Source organism: Phalacrocorax aristotelis, chromosome 12 (assembly GCF_949628215.1).
Source record: "Phalacrocorax aristotelis chromosome 12, bGulAri2.1, whole genome shotgun sequence".
In the NCBI taxonomy this organism is placed as follows: domain Eukaryota; kingdom Metazoa; phylum Chordata; class Aves; order Suliformes; family Phalacrocoracidae; genus Phalacrocorax; species Phalacrocorax aristotelis.
This window is the reverse complement of record NC_134287.1, coordinates 7,758,882-7,772,387: the sequence shown is the minus strand read 5'-3', so window position 1 is coordinate 7,772,387 and position 13,506 is coordinate 7,758,882. Positions and strand designations below refer to the sequence as shown.

The following is a 13,506-nucleotide window of genomic DNA, read 5'->3' as shown; positions in this document are numbered from 1 at the left end:
ACAGCCACATGCCTGCAGTGCACAAACACCCCATTTATTGTTTGGCACCAAAAAACTCACAGCCTTGGAAAAAGCCAGGCTCCCTGCAAAAAGAAAAAGTCAAATTTTTTAAGCAAGGGGCCTGGGTGAGCAGGTTCCTGCTGGCCAGCAGCATAGAGGCTGCAGTGGCATGGACAGTGCAAGCTGCCCTGAGCCCATGGGGGTCTGGCGAGGGAGATTAAGTCCCACCTCGGGTACTGCAAGGGGCAGCCCGCCCCCACACATACTGGGACATCGTCACATACTGGGAACTGGGGAAGGTGTTTCAGCCAGGGAGTCCCAGCCTGCTCCCCAGTGCCCAGGGAGAAGGTGCAGCAGACAGCCGTGTCCATCTCCTCTGTGCCCATGCTGTGGGCAACGGGGGCTAATGCCTCATGGATGGCCGGGGGATTTTGTAGTAGTTGAACATGGGTGGCCTGCAAAACCAAGGTCACTTGTGTCACACACCCCCGCAGGCACAGAGGGGAGCAAGGGACATCCTGGGATGTGCTGAGAAGTCCAAATATCATTCCACCCCTGTGGCCCAGACCCACAGGAAAGAGGGTGTGGAGACCCCTCCCACCCTACCAGCTTGGGGGAGGCTGGGAGCAGCAGCACTCCCAAACTGAAGAGTAAGGGAAAATGACTGGAGACCCCAGAACAGTCTATGCTGCACAGGTCCCACCTTCCCACTCCTCCCCTGGTATCAGCACCCTCCTTGGCCTGCACTTGCCCTGTTCCCCTCCTCGCCCCCCTCCCTCTGTGCCCTGTCACCCCATCATGCCACAGCAGCTGCCCCCCCACCCCACACAGTGACCTGGCACTGCTGCTTACATCTCCAAGTCTTCATTCCTGGAGGGGAGAAAAAAAAAGAGAGGACAGCATCAGCAGGGCAAGAAGATGCCTCCTGGGACAACCTGGCAGCTCCTGGTGGGGCAGCGTCTCCCCAGGGCACACAAGGAGGACACAGCAGGGTGCTATGGTCCCCTCCATCCTAGCTGCCCCATCTGGACAGAGTGCACAGGCTCCTACAGCCCCCCTGAATGTTGCTGCCTCAGAGCATCGCTGTTCCTTCCCCAGGGAACACAGAGCAGGCCCCCCATGCTCACCAGCTCAGTAGCACACAGCTCCCCTGTGCCACGATTTCAGTTCCCCCAAGTTTCCCCAGCAGCTAAGCGTGTCTCCAGCCAGCTCAGCCACCAGCTGCAGGGGGAAGTGAAAGGCTCCAGGGCCATCAGTGGGGACCCCAGGCACACTGCGGGCAGGGCACAGCCTGGCTCAGCACCACATCCTGCACACTCCACATGCAACCCCAGCATGGGTCCTGGGAGAGCCGGGGCGTGGAGCGAGGAGGAATCAGCACAGGGGTGCTGCAAACCCCAGCTCCCCAGGTGGCTGTGACCCTGGAGCAGAAGGGTGGCAGGCAGTGGGGCCGGGGCTGGGGAAACCCTGGCAAACTGGCCGCACCGCAGGGCCAAGCCGTAGCCCTCAGCCGTTGGAAATCCAACTAGAAACTGCTCACTACCCACAGGGGTCAGCAGCTGTGCTGGAGGCAGGGCTGCCGGTCAGAGGGCCCTGGAGGGATGGGGAAAGTGTCCCAGAGGGCTGAGGGGCAGCCCCAGGGCACTGGTGGCCATGAGTGCACAAGCGAGCACTGCACCCTCGTGGCAGTGACGCCAACCCTGCAGTGCACTGCTTCTGCACAGCATCCAGCTGAGCTCCTGTTTTGGGGCCTCAGCACAAAAAAATGGTGCAAAGCTGGAGCAAGCGCAGTGGGAGACCCCCGAGCCAGGCTGGGGGCTGCAGCCCATGCCATGAAAGCTGGGCTCCTTCCTCTGAGGGGGGTCACATGCACCTTCAGCTACCCAAAGAGAGGTTGCAGAGCAAACAGAGCCAGGCTCTTCTCCAAGAGCATCTCCATTCCTGGAGGCTGAAGGTCCCAGACCACCTCCCTGGTCCCTCCCAGCCCACATTACTTTAGGATCAGCCCCATGGGCTACCATGGGGCACATGAAGGAGCAGTTTGCAGTGCACAGGGGGGATCCCAGATCCAGCATAGTTGCGAACAGCTTCTCACCTGTAGACATCGTCAGTGTCCATGCGACGGTAAAATTTGGCGAGTCTGACAGCCAGGAAGATGCTGGGCAGCAGGAAGATGGTGCACCAGCCCAGGCTGAACCAGAAGGCATTCTGGGTGTGGGGGGAGAGCCATCAGGGCCCAGACAGTGACTGGGAGAGCCTCTTCCACTCCCAGGCCCCCTCAAAGACCACCCACCCACCTCTTCCCACAGCCTGGCCCCTTTACTTTTAGCCACATCGATCTGCCAGGGAGAGGCTGAGCCATGCTTGCTCAGAACAGAGATGGGTACCCCTCATCCTGTGCATGAGGGGTACAAGGGGTCCTCATTGCCAGCCCACACGTGTGTCACCCTATGCACTGCTGCCCCACTCACCAGAGAGTCCAGGATGTAGTCGCAGGTGATGACCTCCACATTATCCAGGGTCTGAGCTATGGGCTTGCAACGTGCCACGTCTCCTGCCAGCTGGGGAGACCGTGGGGACAGGACATGTCAGTGCCCCCAGCACCCCGCAGTCCATCCTCCCCTTCCCTCCACCACACCCAGGAAGGGTAAACTCACCCTGCTCTTGGCCCAGGAGATATAGGTCTCAAAGTCCAACAGCTCCTCCAGGAAGGCCCGTGTCTCCTGGCGGGGGCAAGCAGAGTAGAAGTGCTGCACCCCCAGCCCACTCCATGCCCTGTATCCCCTCTGTGTCAGGATCAGGGCTGTCAGACCACCTCAACCCAGCAGCAAAGGGGCTGCAAGCCCTGCCTCAACCTGGCCTTTAGGGTGTCATAAGGGGAGGAGGCACCCAGGGGTGCAGGGGACCCCCAGACAAGATGACAAGGCAGGAAGAGCAGCCAGACGTTGCCAGGCATCCCTGCACAGAGGGAGCGCTTGGCGTGGGGGTCTGGCCACATCCCCACCGGGTGGCCTGGCAGCATGGCAAGGCAAGCTCACGTTCTTGATGATGTTTGCCGTCTCCCTCTCCACGAACTCTTCGGTTTCACTGGCTTTGCCCAGCGCAGCTTTTGTCTGTGCCTGGGGTGAAAGGTGCTCTCAGCAGTGTTATGGAAGAAGACATCTCCCCCACCATGCCCAGCAGCAATCCCTGGGTGCAGCGTCTCTGAGCTGTGGTGTCCCCAGCGGTCACACGCTGGTAGTGCCTGAGTACCTCAGGTGGAGGGATCCTGCTCCTGGCAAGGTCCATGGCACAGGCCCTCTCCCTCTGCCCCATGAGCAGCCCCTACAGTGCGTGCCTGGGGATTCCCACAGCAGCCACCAGCCCCCCAGACTGCAGGCTAGCCCCCATCATCTCCACTGCGGGACCTCAAGGGCATTTTGCAGGGTGCCCCAGACTGGGGTGCGCTCAGGAGGCTTCCTTGTGCAGCATACCTCGAGCTGGGCAGTCCCGTTCTGCACCAAGTGGATGTTCTCCTCCAGGTGTTGCTGGGGATGGAGAGAGGGGGGTCAGAGGCACAGACCCCATGGCTCAGCCAAGACCCCACCAGCGGGCTCTGAGCTCTGGGGGAGCCCAAGCCAGCACCCCCAGGACCTTCCCCATCCCAGCACCACTCACCAGCAGCCCAGAGAAGCTCAGCTGAATCTGTTTGTCCAGCTCCCTCAGCTTGTGAGCATCAGCCTTCAGGCTCTCTTTCACATCTGTGCCCTGGAAAAGCTCCAGTCAGCTGTGCCCCCCAGCACAGTGTCCCTGCCCCACCACAGTCATCTGACGGTGGGGCCAGGCTGGAGAAAAGAGCTGGGCAAGGGTGAAGGGTCTCGCCTCCCCTCAGCACCCAGGCAGGTCTGCAGAGGAGCCCCTGCAGCCGGTGGCTTTGGGAACAGCGTGGCCGTGGCCCCAGAGTGCTGTGGCCTCTCACCGCTTTGTCTGCCAGCTGCTCCAGCTCTGCGGCTAGATCTCGCAGGCTTCTCCAGGTCAAGTTCTGATCCAGCTGGAAACGGCAGAGACAGAGCCATGAGACTGGGGACACAGTGCTAATGGGGGTGGGGGTGGAGGAGCGTACCCCATCCCTGTGAGGCAGAGTGGAGTCAGGGCCTCCCAGGTGGAGGAGTTGCCCTAAGGGGTGACATGAAAGGCAAAGCATACCCTGGGAGCCTGCAGTGGGACTCACAGCAGCAAAGGGAAGGGGGCAATGGACCCCCTCAACACACATCTGGAACCCCCATCCCAACACCAGGCTGCCCCCAGCCTACCTGCTCCAGGGTGGGTGTGAAGTCAGGGGGCTGCCCAGCCCAGCTCGCATTCAGCAGCAAGTCTCTCTGTCTCTGGTTGAGCAGCAAGATGGGGCTCAGGGTGATGTTCATCTTCTCAAAGGACGTTGAGATCTCTCCTGTGTACTGCCGGGGTGGGGGGAGCTGTGATGGGGCACCATGCCAGCCCCTTACTGTCCCCCCCCCAGCGCCAGCCCTGCACCCCCAGCTCTGCCCCCCAGACCCTGGCACCCCTGCGCTCACCTGGCTGATGTTCAAGAGCTCATCCAGGGACACGCTTTGGTCCAGGTCTAGCGTTTGCCACAGGGCAGTGTCTTGCTGACACCGCCTGTAGGAGCAGAGGCACGGGGCTGAAAAGGGGCAGGCGAGGACCACCCCCTCCCTGGAACATGTCCTTACTCACGCAGGCAAGTCGCCCCTCGCTCCTTCCCTGGCATCGGCACCTGCCTGCAACCAGGGCAGGCAGGGCAAGCTGACCACATCCCGAGGAGCATCCAAGGGCACTGAGCAGCCATACCCTTCCCCAAAGACATGGCGCTGGAACCGGCACCCACCTGTAGATCTCTGAGAAGTTTGCTGTGCCACCCTCCTGGCCCAGCAGCGCTGACAGGTTGAAGCCAGGGAACAGGTCAGGGGTGTCCAGGAGCTGAGAGCAAGGGAAGAGATGGAGAAACTAGTCATAGTGCAGGGCGGGATACCTGGAAAGAGCACCCCAAACAGGCCAGTGCTGCCTCCTGTCCACCAGCAGCCCTTGGAAAGGTGGCAGTGGCTCCAGACAGCGGTGTCCCCCCACGGGGGCCTCACCTGGAAGAGCTGCTGGTTGCGCCAAGACTCACAGACGAGCATGTAGACATTCCCCCCCAGCACAAAGGTGATCAGCACTAGCAGCATCAGCATCCAGGAGAAGATGAAGCTGAAGCCAACCCCTCTGCCAGAACAGAGATGCCATCAGCACCCTGGGCCCTAAGCCCCAGCATCGATGCTGGCATTGCCTCTAGCTCGGAAAGCCCGATGCCTGCACATCCCTTGCCCCACCAGCGTGGCTGGGAAGCACTACCATTCCCACACGCACAATTCCAACCTGCCTTTGGACCCTGGAGCCTGGCTGGACTCAGCCCCCGGTGTGGCTTCCCCCAGCTTTGCAAGCCACTACCTGCCCCCAGAGCCACAGGACCACGTACACGCTGCCGGGTCCCGGCTGGCCAGGGGTGAACGGACTCCACTTGAACACCTTCTGCTGGCACCACCTTATACCCTTGTGTTTAGCATCTGCATGGTGAGTTGCCACGGGGCAGGCCATGAAGCACAGTAATTTGATGATTTAGGAGCTTGAGCAACCCCAGACCAGCCCTGCCCACCCATCCCACCACTCCCGCATGCATCCTCGGCAGCTGAGGGAGCCTCACGCCATGAAGAAGTTCCCGCCAGCGTTGGAGAGGCTGCTGCGCTGTGTGGGCGGCACACTTTCCTTCAGCCCCAGGGGCCCCAGCAGCAGCCCGATGGCGTTGCAGAGCACCACCAGCAGCACCATGCAGCACAGGAGGACACACACTCTCCACCTGGGCAAGAGGAGAGGCAGGAGTCAGACAGCAGGACCTGGCACCCAGGGCAGCACCCGACATCCCACCAGCTGCCTTTGTTGGCAAGAAAGAGCCCCCAGGCACGCTGGCAGGGAAGGGGCACGGGTGGCTGCAAGGCACAGCTCTGGCCACCCTGCACCCACAGCCCCACCACCAAGCAAGCCCCCACCTCCCGCAGCTGGAAGATTGAGAGCCTGAGCCTCTCTGGACAAGGGAGCTGGGGGATGCAGCAGCCCCTCACCTACCTGAGCCCATCGAAGGCAATGATCGGCTCCCTGTACTCCTCCAGCACTGATACGGCATTGCCCACGAAGGCTCCAACGCTCTCCTCCACATCCAGGAGTGGGAAATGCTCCTGAAAGCTCTTGATCTCCTGCCTGATGAGGCCCAGCTGGTCCTGGGTCTCTGCAGGGGACGGGGATAGGTTGGCGTTGCAAGCTGCTGCCCAGGTCCTGCTTGTCTGGAGCAGGCGAGCCTGGGGTAGCGGGGACCAGGAGAGGATGGGAAGGGGGCAGTCGTGGGCAAGGATGCATCAGCATGCTGGCGCTTGAGGACAGCCAGGGCTGCAGGCATCAGGGTAGCAGCAGGGGAGGTCTCCAGGCAGGGATGGGGTAAGAAGGGAGAAGGGAGCCCTGGGAGAAGGAGAATTTGGCACACGGGGCACAAAGCCCTGCTTACTTGTCACCACGTCCCGGGACTGCTCTTGCACCTTGGCAGGGGTTGTGTCCAGCGTGCTGTTAACCTGCATCCAGGGAGCACAGCATACAGCTCATGTCCCTGCCCGCAGCCCAGGGCTGAGCAGCACGTTCCCTCTGTCCCCAGGTCCCACTGGCACAGGACAGCCAGGCTCCCTGCAGCACCCAGTCCACCATGCCAGCGCCCAGGGGTGGTGGGGACAGCGGGCAGGCTCCGGCCAAGGCAAACCTCTGTCCAGCCCTTCCCTCCTTGTCACAGCAATTAACTCCCTGTGGGGCTCTTCCCAAGCCACCCCCTCGCAGCACATCCCCAGCAGTGCCAGGAGCACCTAGCCCTGTGCTTGGGTGCTGGGGGACCCCCTCACCTCCTTTAAATCAGCTGTTATGTTGGAGCCAGACACATCACTCAGTGCCTCCAGCTGCTGCTCCACACCAGGGATCTGTGGGGAAGAGCCTGGAGTGAGGGAGCTGTGGGGTGCTGGGGAAAGGGCTGGGGGGGCCCCTTGCCCCACACCCTGCCCCTCCTCACCATGCTGAAGTTGGTGCTGAAGGCAAGGCCGTCCAGGGACACGTTGCCACAGGGTTGGCCACAGCGCTGCAGGGTCTGGTTGAGGCTGTCCTGCAGGCTGGCCAGCCGCCGGCTATAGTTGCTCTGCAGCTCCTCGAGGTGCAAGCGAGTGCCGGCAATGCTGCCAAAGGCAGCCTCCAGCGTCTCCATCCCTGGGGAGACAGCGGGGGCTTGAGGCCTCATCCTGCCAACATGGCAGGGGCTTGTCCTCACCCAGCTGAGCCTTGGGGACCCATCCAAAAATGCAGTGAAGGGCACCCCCACCCCAAAGTCCCAGCATTTGCCCCAGGCTGGGGCTGGAGTGGCCAGATGGAATCCAGGCTCCAGCGTCTGCCCCAGCGTCCCCCTGAATCCCCTCTGAGGCCCTGCCAGCCCCCCAGGGATGGGGCCACTACCTTGCAAGAGGCTCTGGAGGGATCGCAGAGCCCCATCTGTGCTTTTCCTGATGCCTGAGACGATCATGCCACCCAGGTTGGGCCCAAAGTCTGTGGAGATGGGAGAGACAGTGTCAATGATGGGACCCCCAGGAGTGGGACCAGGCTGCCCTCAGCAGCCCAGGGCTTGCAGGGCAGCTGCTGAAAACACTGACCCCCACACTGGGACCCTATCGCACACCCACCCTCCAGGCAAGGTGGGCAGAGGGGACCTCCTCGCCCTGCCAACACCTGCATCACCCTCCCAGAGAGGAGCCTCAATGGGGAGAAGCAGCAGCTGGAGCAGAGCAGGAGACTGGAGGAGCCCCCCAAACGCACTCCCTTTAGACATCTGCGTAAAAACCAGCTCAGTGGCCCCCCAGGGTCAGCAACTATCTGCAGCACCCCCAAGCACTCCCAGGATGCCTCAGCCCCCCCTCTGCCACACATCCTCACCCTGGAGGCTGCGGTTGGCGTGGCCCAGTGGGACGTCGCTGCTGTCAACGATAAAATTGATTTGCTGCAGGGACAGAGATGGGGTGTCAGTGTGGGTGGGGACCCTTGCCTGCCTCCAGCCCCACCGTCACCCTTCCCTGGGGGGTTCTTTACCCCCCATCAGGCACCCCAGCCAGGGCAGGGGGACCAGGCGTGCCTGAGGGATGGAGGCCAGGTAGATGCGGATGTTGTCCACAGTGTTGTTGACATTGGGGAAGGTGCCACACACGGCTTGGGAGAAGCGGGTGTTGCTGATGAAAGCATAGACATCACCAGCCCTGCAAGGGAAGGGTGGCAGGGTCAGTGCATGGGGAGCTTGGTCCCAATGCTTCCCCCCAGGACCCTCTGAACCCACCCACACCAACCCCAGGCTGCAGGGTCCGGAACACGCCACTGAGCCTCCCTTCCAGAGCATCCCAGGGAATGCCCTGCACACAGGCAAGGGACCGGAGAGGAGGGACATGGGAAACTGAGGCACAGGGGAGCCCGGTGCCTGGCACGCCCACATTTCTCCAGCGAGGCTGTCAGGAAGGGTCTGCACCATTCCAACACGCAGCCCCCCCGAGCCAGCTCCCCACTGCCACTGCTTCCTCTCCTTTGTCCCACCGTGCTGGGATCTGCTCCTCTGAACAATGGCAGCTTCCTGGCAAGGCGGCCAAGCGCTGGTGTTTCCACCCGCCCTCGGGTCCCATCCGGAGCCTCCTGGCCAGCACACTCACAGGAGGAGAGCAGAGACCAGCAGGACAGATGCCCAGAGCGCCCGGCGCCGGCAGCCCATCCCCCGGCCCTGCTTCTGGTACATGCGGCCCCCGCAGTTCCCGCAGCAGCGGCAGCAGCAGAAGCAGCATCCCACCAGGGGTACGAGGATGATGAAGAGAAGCCCAATGGCCATGCAGACTAGGAAACCCAGTTCGTAGAGCAGCAGCTGGGAGAGGAAGAACAAGAGGCAGCATAATGCTGGCATCCCTGAAGGCCCCCCGCTCTGAGGGTCTTGCCCAGACCCCCCACAGGGTGCATCTCCCCTTGCTGCTGGCCAGCACCCAGGGCTCAGACTTGGAGCAGCATCTGACAGCATACCCTGTCCCACCATGGTCTGGAGCTGCTGGCTCCCTGTTCTGGCTGCCCACTCACCTCCTGGGCTTGCTCCTCAGTGGTGGCCTCACTCTGGGACTGCCCAAAATCTGCAATCAGTTCTGGGAGACAAGGAGTGGAGAGGGCCATGAGTGGGTGCTGGACCCTGGGGGGGGCTCTCCAGGAGCCCCATGCCCAGCTCACCCCAGAGAGGGCTCCCAGCACTGGGCATCACCTCCAGTGCTGTGGCTCAGAGCAGCTGTGCCTGGCACATTTCTCCCTTCCAGCTGTCTCTCCCCAGCCATCTTGTCACACAGCCCTTTTGCACCCAGGGAAAGCACTGCCAGCCCGCAGGCTTTCAGGGGTCCATGGAGCAATGGGGTCCTCACACCAGCAGGCACCAGGGGCAGGCTCAGAGGAGGATGCTCCAACAACCACCTCGGCTGTTGGGCTGGGTCAGCCCCCAGGCAGCTGCCCAGCCAGCACTGCCAGTGTGGGATGGGCACTGGGGCAAAGTTCCATGCCACAATGTCTCTTTCATCCCCAGGGCTTGCCCTGCCCATGCCCCATGATGTCATTACTAGCTGTGCCAGTACGTGCTGCCGGCACACAGTGCTGTGTGATTGTACCCCAGTATCTATGTGACACAAAGCCACCATGTAGTTTGCCAGCCACGCATTGCCTGCAAGTTGCTGGCAAGCAGGGGTTGAGCCCAGCAAAGGAGGAAACCTAAGTGCCAGCAGCCAGAGTGGCAAAATGCCCCCTAAGTGGGCACCACTCATCCCAGGGGCATCGAGCAGCCACAGGGTCCTGGCATCACCAATGCCAACCTGCAGCCACTTTTGGATAGAGCTGTGCCAGTGACACATCCCCTCAGAGGCAAAGGAGGGAGGGCGAGCGCTGGCAAGCAGGGTGGTGCATGGGGGGAGCCTGCAGCACTGCCGTGCAGGTGCAGGCATTGGGACACACTGCACAGAGGGCTGCAAGCCAGGCAAGGACCCCGTGAACTCACAGGCAGTGCGGGGTTTGCTCTGCACCTTTTGCTGGGGCCTGGGATGATGATGCTCAGAGGGAGGTTGGGGCAGGACTCTGCAAGGTAGCACTGCCACCAAAGCCTGTCCTGGGGCTCACCTGGGACTGTCCCACAGCACAGTGTGATGGGACACAGGCAGCACACACAGCTGGAATCCTCAAGCACCCCACTCCACCCCCCTTCCAGATCCCTCCTAACTCCAACCCAGCATTTAAGTGCTGGGTGGACAGTCATCAGAACCGAGGGCTCAGGCTCACGCAGGACCCCACAGCTCTGAGCAGCCTTCCCACCCCACCGCCCATTCCCTGCTGCTGTACACCCACCTATGGGCAGGGCATTGGGCTGCACCAGCTGCAGGAAGCCATGCACCATCCCCACCAGGCCCCGCGTGCTGCTTCCTGGTGCCTCAGGGCCAGGGCCATACACAGGCTGCGAGATGTTCCCCAGCTCCATCGCGGAGGCTTCGGTGGGCGTCTGGCCACAGGGAGGGGCTGTCGGTGTCACTGGGGTGCAAGGTCACCCCGCCTGCCCTGCCTCCAAGCAGGAAATACGGAAAGAAAAAATCAGGCACCTGCCAGCTCCTGCGCAGAAGGAAAAAGCTGCCAGAGAGCACCAGCAAGGGATGGGGAATCTCCAGAGAAGCAGGGTTGGGGCCAGGCAGGAGATACCCACGAGGGACCAAGGGGACTGTGGGGGATGAAGTGAGGGCAAAGTGCTTACCCTGTCCTCCGGCACCTCCCGTGCGCCCACGCCTGCCGCAGGGCCCAGCCACACCGTGCTAAGCGCCTGGGCTTTGTGACTTGTTTAAGTTTCAGCTGTGATGACTGAAAAGCTGCTTGCCAGGGAAGGTGGCGATGCCGGGATCGCCCCACCCCGCGCCTGCCGCCTCCTGGCACCCAGCCACCGGGTTGCCTCTCCATACCCGGATCAGGGTCACCACCAACCTGTCCCAACCCAGGCACTGAGGAAAAACCCCTCTCCTCGCTCTCTGCAGAGCTCCCCTGCCCTTTCTGGTTTCCTCCTGTCCCAACCCAGGAGCTGGGAGACCCGTGGTGATTCCGAGGGCAGCCATCCCGCCTGCTCAGCCCCACCACCAGCTGCATCCCTTTGCGATGGGGTGCACCGGGCCGGCCACAGTTTCGGTACAAACCAGCTCCGGCCACAGAACCAGGTTTTGCATTTTAAAAATTTTCCCAACCAGGGCATTGCAGCAAACCCAGCATTTTCCACACGCACCCCTGACCCCCACCAAGCTGGGGAGAGGCTCCCGAGGCCCCCAGGCTGGATTTTTCCTCCGAGGCTGGAGCTCTGCCAGTGCCTGCCCGGCTCCATCCCCGGCTCCATCCTCCCCCCCATCTCCCCGCCCGCAGAGGAGGCCTCCCCACGCCACGGTACCCACGCGAGCTTCTACCCCTGCCACTGCCCCGTAGTCCTTAACCCCCACTTCGCCCAAGCTGGGGGCCCGCCGGGGCTCGGGGGTCAGGCTGAGGGACCAGGGGGTCTCTCCCGGTCGTGCCGCGGGGCAGGGGTCGCATCCCGGCGGGCGGTGGCGGGAGCTCCTCGGCACGGCCCCGGGAGGGAGGGGCAGGGCTGGGTGGGGCCGCCCCTTCCACTCAGGCCCCCCACCGGGGTCTGCCCGGACCGTCCGGCCGCCCCGGCCCCGGCTCTGCCGGGAGGGAGCCCCCTGCCTCCGCCCCGGGGGGACCCCTGCTCCTGCCCCACCCCGGCACCCTGCATCTGCCCCCAGAGACCCCGGCCCCTGCCCCGTCCCACTGGGGAGAGCCCCCTGCCCTCAGCTCTGTTGTCCCATGCCCAGGTGATGCGCCCCCCCAACCCCACAGAGACCCAGCTCTGTCCCCCACTGCTAGACCCACTGCTGGCCTCTCCAGCAGCCCACACTGCCACAGCCCCCATGCCCAGAGCCCCCTGCACTGCCCACCTTCCCCCCATGCCAACTCTTGGCTATGCCCCGCATCTCCCCACCTCCCTCCCCAGTGCCCCCGGCACTGTTGTTGGCCCTTGACCCATCCCCATGTTCCCGCATGGGGCACCATGTGCTTTCAGATGGGCACCAGAGGGGGGAGTCTGGATGAGCCATACCCGTACGTCCTCTTCGCGGCCAGGCTGCCAGCCCCCCAGCACCGATGGCTGGCTGGCTGCCACCTCCCAGGTTACTGCTTAACTTTCCCTACACAAGCAGGCATCGCTGCTCTCCATGACCTTGGGTGAAGGCGGTGTGGGGAGGAAGGCAGCTCTGCCTCGGGGTTTCCTCCTGGCCTGGCCCATGCCAGGTGCTGTGTAGGACCCTCCAGCTCAGCACTGGCACTGGGACACAGTGGACAGCAGAGGACACAGATGCCCCCTCCTCAAGGAAGGAAAAAAAATAAAAAGCAGAAACTTCAGCAAGTTTCTCAGAGAGCGGGGACTGATGTGGGGAGGGAGGTTTGGGGGGTTTCATGGGCATCCTTGAGCTTTCCAGCTCAGACCACCATCAAATTGTTGTGTCAGGGCCCTCTGCCAGCTCCCAGGGCAGCTGGGCACCAGGGGTCCCACGTGGGACAGGGCTGGCTGCCCTCAGTGCTGCGCTCCCTGAAATCGGCATGCGCCCAGCTCCCGCAGCCACACATGGGCAGGATCTGGTCGGGCACCCCTGGGATGCTTCACAAAGTGGTGATTTTGCCAGGAGCATTGGTGGCCGGTTGCTGCTGGTCCTGCCTCATCTGTGCCCTGGCAAGGCCCCCACCTCCCTCCCTGCCTGCTCCAGGGTATCATCCCCCTTCAGCCTAGGGCATCCTGCCAAGGCAGCTGGAGCTCAGGGCACATGAGGAGCAAGGGTGTTGACACCCTGGCCCAGGGTGCCACCACACCACAGGGTCACCATGCCATGAGCTCCCACCACGGCAAAGGCACCCGACAGCCACCCAGACCCCAGCCCCGTCAGGGGAAAGGACGGCAAGGTGACATCCCTTGGTGCAGATGTTCACCCAAGCCCTGTCTCTGTCCCACTGCTCCGAAGACAGGCCCATCCTGCCCCCATCCTCCGCTGCATCAGCCCTATTTTAAGAGCCTGTTTTCTCCCACATCCCTTTTTCTGCCCCCATTACTGCCAGCTCTGCCCTCACCCCAGCGTCACCCACAGCCGCAGGCTCCTTGCCCTGCACATTTGGCTGAGGGGTGGTTGCAACGGATGAGGCACCCACAGTTTAAGCCCACTGTGTCCCCCTGGCTGGGGGCTGAGCCCAGCTGCCCCCAGACTGTCCACCCAGTGGAAACAATAAAATGCCACCTCTGGGGCCAGCTAGTCTGGGGAACTGGGGACCAGCATCTTGCCCCCAGTGCTG

At 62.6% G+C, this 13,506-nt stretch overlaps 1 protein-coding gene across 6 annotated transcripts; it reads right to left on the bottom strand.

The window, feature by feature from the left end:
• On the bottom strand, positions 1-10,993 carry LOC142063710 (prominin-1-A-like). Of its 6 annotated transcripts, none has more exons than XM_075107745.1 (25): positions 10,886-10,940; positions 10,489-10,695; positions 9,193-9,254; positions 8,781-8,986; positions 8,219-8,339; positions 8,023-8,086; positions 7,549-7,638; positions 7,115-7,305; positions 6,951-7,025; positions 6,569-6,632; positions 6,136-6,295; positions 5,717-5,869; positions 5,115-5,238; positions 4,865-4,956; positions 4,554-4,638; positions 4,293-4,436; positions 3,959-4,030; positions 3,658-3,747; positions 3,474-3,527; positions 3,039-3,119; positions 2,658-2,723; positions 2,472-2,561; positions 2,096-2,208; positions 836-870; positions 12-455 (listed from the first exon to the last, which is right to left on the bottom strand). In XM_075107745.1, exons 2-24 carry the CDS (start codon positions 10,616-10,618, stop codon positions 849-851), a joined length of 2,349 nt encoding a protein of 782 aa, XP_074963846.1. In that variant the 5' UTR covers positions 10,619-10,695; positions 10,886-10,940; the 3' UTR covers positions 12-455; positions 836-848. The 6 variants fall into 6 exon arrangements, with proteins under 6 accessions (XP_074963847.1, XP_074963845.1, XP_074963849.1 ...); XM_075107743.1 differs by having other exon boundaries at positions 15-455; positions 853-870; positions 10,489-10,699; positions 10,886-10,991; XM_075107746.1 differs by lacking the exon at positions 836-870 and having other exon boundaries at positions 1-455; positions 2,086-2,208; positions 10,489-10,699; positions 10,886-10,993.
• Between the last annotated feature and the right edge of the window lie 2,513 nt (positions 10,994-13,506).